General features: G+C 36.7%; 1 protein-coding gene across 5 annotated transcripts; it reads left to right on the top strand.

Moving 5' to 3' along the window:
• The first annotated feature begins 378 nt into the window (after positions 1–378).
• Positions 379–4,382, top strand: LOC147865191 (abscisic acid receptor PYL8-like). Of its 5 annotated transcripts, none has more exons than XR_015529627.1 (4): positions 507–646; positions 1,809–1,868; positions 2,082–2,405; positions 2,454–2,590. XR_015529627.1 is itself a non-coding variant. In XM_087317963.1 (4 exons), the coding sequence occupies exons 1-4, from the start codon at positions 630–632 to the stop codon at positions 2,509–2,511; spliced, it is 165 nt and encodes a 54-aa protein (XP_087174089.1). In that variant the 5' UTR covers positions 507–629; the 3' UTR covers positions 2,512–2,584. The 5 variants fall into 5 exon arrangements, 2 of the variants coding, with proteins under 2 accessions (XP_087174088.1, XP_087174089.1); XM_087317963.1 differs by having other exon boundaries at positions 2,324–2,382; positions 2,483–2,584; XM_087317962.1 differs by lacking the exons at positions 1,809–1,868; positions 2,082–2,405 and adding an exon at positions 4,106–4,382 and having other exon boundaries at positions 379–646; positions 2,483–2,698.
• Positions 4,383–5,232: the final 850 nt, after the last annotated feature.

Raw genomic sequence — 5,232 nt, 5'->3', positions numbered from 1 at the left:
AAATGGAAGTGGAATCAATCAACACAAAAGAAAACCAAAGGAAAAACACACATGCATTATACATGCATACATACATGTATATACATACATACATTACATTACATACATGTATATATATACATTACATTACATTACATACATGTATATATACATTACATACCCACACAGTTCTGGGTGCCCCTCCCAGGAAAATAATATTTGTATTGAAATCTCAATAAATAAATATATTTGTTTGTCTTGTCTGTCTTGTCTGTATATAACCTATAAAAGATTGATCGCTGATGAATTTCTGTGTTGTACCACTCCCCCTTCCCCCGGACGTGGATCCATGGCTATGGCTATGGCTTCAGCTACAGCTACAGCTATGGCTATGGCGTTGGCCTTAAGAAGAAGCTCCTTGCCGTGACCTCCGCCTCCTCTCTTCCTCTCTTCCTCCTTCCTCTCTTCCTTCCTTCCTTCCTTCCTTCCTTCCTTGACGATTTGCTACCGCTCCTTTCGGCATCGTTCATCGTTCCTCATCATGAATCTCATCAATCTGGACTCGCACCAAGACTCGGAACTCATCTCTGATCTTCATTCCCATGACATATTAGGAAACCAGACCACATCTGTGTTCACCAAACGTGTTCATGCTTCCATCGACATTGTAAGTCCCTCTTGGTTCCTTAATCCTTCTTGTTTTTGTTCCCCCATCATCTTTGCTTTCTCAAGGGAAAAAAATTCGATAGTAAGTCTGTTCCCATCTCTCAATTCCTTTCTTTTGTTTTCCCAAATTCGTCCTTTCTCTCAGAGTAATGGCACCGCATCTCATTTCCTCTCCCTTTTTAACCCGATAGATTTTGCACTGCCGGAGCAATGATTGTGGTAAGTTTTCTCCATATGATCCGTTTCCCATTCTTGTTCTTGTTCCAGCACCTCTCCTCGATCTGATCCGTTTCTCATTCTTTTGTTTTACGTTGTTCCGAAGTTCCACCTTCTCAGAGAAATGTTTTAGTAAATCTGCTTGATCTGATTGGTTTGTTTTCATTCTTGTTTTTGTTTATGTCTGCGTTCTCTCAGATTAGCAACATCTCCTTCTTTACCTCAAATTAAATCCCTTTACGTGAACTGTTTTTTGGATCTATCTGATGTGAGTTACCTGTTCAAAATTTCTGATTTCTCAGAGACATATGTGCTTCCTTCCCTGCAAAGCACTTCCCTTTTCTTGGTCTGGATTTAAAACTGTCTGGTGTTAAGGTTTGTCCTGAATTTCTGCTTTGTCAGAGAAATCCCCCTTATTGTTGACTGGATTCGAAATTACCTAATGGTGAGGTCCTGATCATGATGGATCTTTCGTTGTGCTGATCACACAGTTGATCAATCATGTAAGTTGGATATTTCTCATCTGGAGTTAAAGCTTGTGTTCCTGGTATCTTCACAATCACGATGGATATTTCTGTTTGCTTATCATGCGCCATCTCAAGATCACAATTTGGAAATCTCCTGTCCTGAAGTCCTGCTAATCCCAATGTATCTGTCTGCATGCTTATAATATGTGTCTTCAAGCATATTTGGATAAAGTTTCTAGTTTCCATTTGGATTTAAAATTTCTGACCTGCAGATCCTAATAATCCCAGTGGATATACGCTTATCATGCAGCTGCTCAATCAATGTTATTATAGATTTTTAGTTTTCCATATGGATTTGAAACTTATGAATTTTTCTTCGGCTTATCACGGAGCTACTCAAGCATATTTTTTATAGTGTTTTAGTTACCATCTTGATTTGAACAATCTAGTTCGAGTTTTGATGCATCCTTCTTATGGCAGGTTCAAGCATATTATCTACAGCTTTCTAACTTCCATGGCTTTTAATCTTATGGTCTTAAGGTACGGATCTTTTTGCATGCTTACCATGGAGCTTTTCTAGCCTATTGTGTATAGATTTCTTATTTCAAATCTGGATTTGAAATATCATCATGCGTGCTTATCATGGAGCTTGTAAATTCCATTTGTTTTGTGTTCTTGTTTCCATGTAGATTTGAAACATCTGCTTATGAGGTCATAATCCTGATAATGTTTTCTGCATATACTTATTAGCAGCTACCCTAGAGTATATGTATAGCTTCTGATTTTCTATAGCAATTTAAAACTTTTTGTCCTGAGCTCCTATTGATGCTGATGGGTCTTTCTGATAAGCATATGCTTATCATCGGAGATATGTTTCAAGCATGTTTATGGAGTTTCAGTTGAGGTTCATCCGATCAGTTTTTCTGCATTCTTATCATGATACTGACCTTTCAAGTTTCTATCTAGATTTTTTGAGTATTTCTTATTTTGTGCAGGTCTGGTCTGTGGTTCAAGTTTCTATCTAGATTTTTTGAGTATTTCTTATTTTGTGCAGGTCTGGTCTGTGGTTCTATCCAGGTTTTTTGAGTTTTTCTTATTTTGTAGACCATTCAAGTTTCTATCTAGATTTTTTGAATATTTCTTATTTTGTGCAGGTCTGGTCTGTGGTTCGACAATTTGGTGAGCCACAGCTTTACAAGCCATTTGTTCAGAGATGCAGTGTGCAAGGTGAGGTGAAAGAGGGATGCATTCGAGAGGTGTATGTGGTCTCTGGCCTCCCAGTTACCACAAGCATTGAACGTTTGGATACTCTGGATGATAAGAATCATGTCCTTATTTACACTGTCCTTGGTGGCGACCATCGGCTCAAGGTTGAGATCTCTTTCTGATTGAATTGAGATTCTTGTTTGTTTATTTAAAGTCTCTTTACTTTCTCCATTTGTTTGTGTAAAATACCTTAAGAGTCTCAAATTCTTGACTTTTTATGTTAAGTCTGTTGACAATCTTCATTTGTTTATGTAAAGTCTCTTGACTGTCCTCATTTGTTTATGTAGTCATAGCATGTTGAAAGAAACTGTTTAACCATAAAGCTGAACTATTGTCACTTGAAATTTGAGAAATTAGTCGAGGGAAAACTTAGCAAATTAGAAGGTTTTCTTTGAGATGTTCTGAAAATTGACTGGTTTTTTATGCTTCACGTTCACAATTACAAATTTCACTTATCTGGGGTTGTTTTGTCTAATGCTGTTTAAATTTACCCTAGTTTGCTGTATGCCCTTTCTGGAAATGTTGTCATGTTGAGGGAACACTGAGATGTACTGAGAGATTTAGAGGGAAAGACTAAATGTATGAAGGCAATGCTCATTTTCCAACTGATGGTGCTTGCAAAGCATTTACAGGTTCCTCATTTCTACTTCCTAAAAATATTGCCATGATTTAAAAGAAAAGAGGATAGATGGATGAAACGTGACCAATCAGTAGAGCTTGTGGTGCAAGTGCAAATTCCTCATTTCCCTTCTTATCAACCTATATCCGCCCAATAAGAATGAGATAAAGGGAGGAGAACCACTCTAGATTCTCTGTGACAGTAGAAATTTTTTAAGCTTAGCAATGTAAATGTTTGGCTTAATGATGAGCAGAGAATCTGGATTATGGAAATTTGTGATGCTTCTTAATGCCCCTCCTAATAGAATATACAAGTCTGAGCTCAAAATTGCGAGGGACATTACAGATATGTGTTTTATCAAGGATGTTGGAGAAATTTATCATGTACATGGGAAATAGCAAATCCCGATCTTAGTGTGGAGTGCTGGGGCTAAAAATGAATGTGTTCGCTTTGCATTCAGTAGGTCTCAAATATTTTTGATGAAAATAATGAATGAAACAAAATGATGTTTACCAGATGTTTAGCACATGTACAGTGATCCTTTTCACTCTTGAAGTCCCACAAAGTTCCCCTCCAGGGGCTACCAAATTTATTGCATTAGTGTATCACAAGGACCTGGTCTTATAGCGTATGATATATGATCTCGATTGACATCCTAAAGGTAGCATTCAAGAGACTCCAGTTGTGGAAAGCAACTTTCCTAGCATTGGCGTGGTTCCCTATCATGTTCTACAGTCAAATATGTCGGCATGCTTTATCATTGTTCTCTTGTTGTATGTCATCTCAACAGTTTTATATTTGAATGCTTTCTTTTTTTAATTATCTAATTCAGGTTTACAGCTTCTTTTGGATCTCACAGTTACAAATGATGATGATGTGGCTTTTTTCGCAGAATTACAAGTCTGTAGTCACCCTCCATGAAGAGACCATAGATGAGAAGCCTTGTACCCTTGTTGTCAAATCATATGTGGTGAATATTCCCGATGGGAACACCAAAGAGGATACCGAATTGTTTATAGAAGCTCTTGTAAAATGCAACTTGAAGTCTCTGGCAGATGTTTGTGAACGCCTTGCTGTCAGAGCTAACACTTAAAAACAAAGCTAACACTTTATTGCATTCTACTTTTGGTGGAATGCTGGTAAATTAAGAAAGCAATTTGTTATTATTATTATTTTCCTTTTTATCATTATTTGCAAAATCATCAAAATTAAGTTACTTCCTGAGGAGATCCTTCTGGAATTGCGCTGGTGTATGAGGTTAGTCATAGCTGCATCATGAATGGCTCTCATCAGGAATTTGGATTGAATCATCGAAAATGAGATATGGATTGGAATAGTTTCTCTTCATCACATGTCGTGAAGTGACAACTGAATTTTTAAGCTATACTTTTCTCAATGCTTTATATAATATTATCATGTAATTGAGCTTGTGTTGATTCTAGCCACTTGAGAGTTGAAATACAGAAACCTGCTTATCCAAATAGTTTATTCTTACAGGACAGTATATACGAGAGCATTTGGTTGCTTTATATTGTATCGTACACGTGATTTGTTTTATGTTCAGTCTCTATTATAGATGGTTGATTCAAAGATACATTAGTTACTTAAATTGCACAACAAGGCCACTTTTAGTTTAAAAAATATATAAGAAACTAAGTACTCTGTCAAGCATTTTGAGGTACCCTTCATATTTTATTGTTTCCTTGTGCACATAAAGGTACTATGTTCCTCTCTAAAGCAAAGTTTGAATCTTACGTAGACAGCAAAAGTTACTTTTCTGTTTCATTAGTTTCTTGACCCAAATTACATCAAAATGTAAGAAACTAGTCATCATTTCAAAAGTTTCTACCTAAGTCCCAACTTAATAAAACCTTAATAAGATATAATCCAAGATGCATTGGGTTGCAGATTTCTCTCCTTAGGAAAATGAAATGGTATTTGTCGAAGGATGTGTAACCATGCAAACCCCACTTGTCTCTATTGCATGTATGTGAGCTCTCTATGCTATCATTTACATAT

Source organism: Azolla caroliniana, unplaced genomic scaffold (assembly GCF_043228905.1).
Source record: "Azolla caroliniana isolate FFs.n. ecotype wild unplaced genomic scaffold, voAzoCaro1.0.p SCAF_4, whole genome shotgun sequence".
Classification (NCBI taxonomy): Eukaryota; Viridiplantae; Streptophyta; class Polypodiopsida; order Salviniales; family Salviniaceae; genus Azolla; species Azolla caroliniana.
The sequence above is the reverse complement of the archived record's forward strand: the minus strand, read 5'-3'. Positions and strand labels throughout refer to the sequence as shown.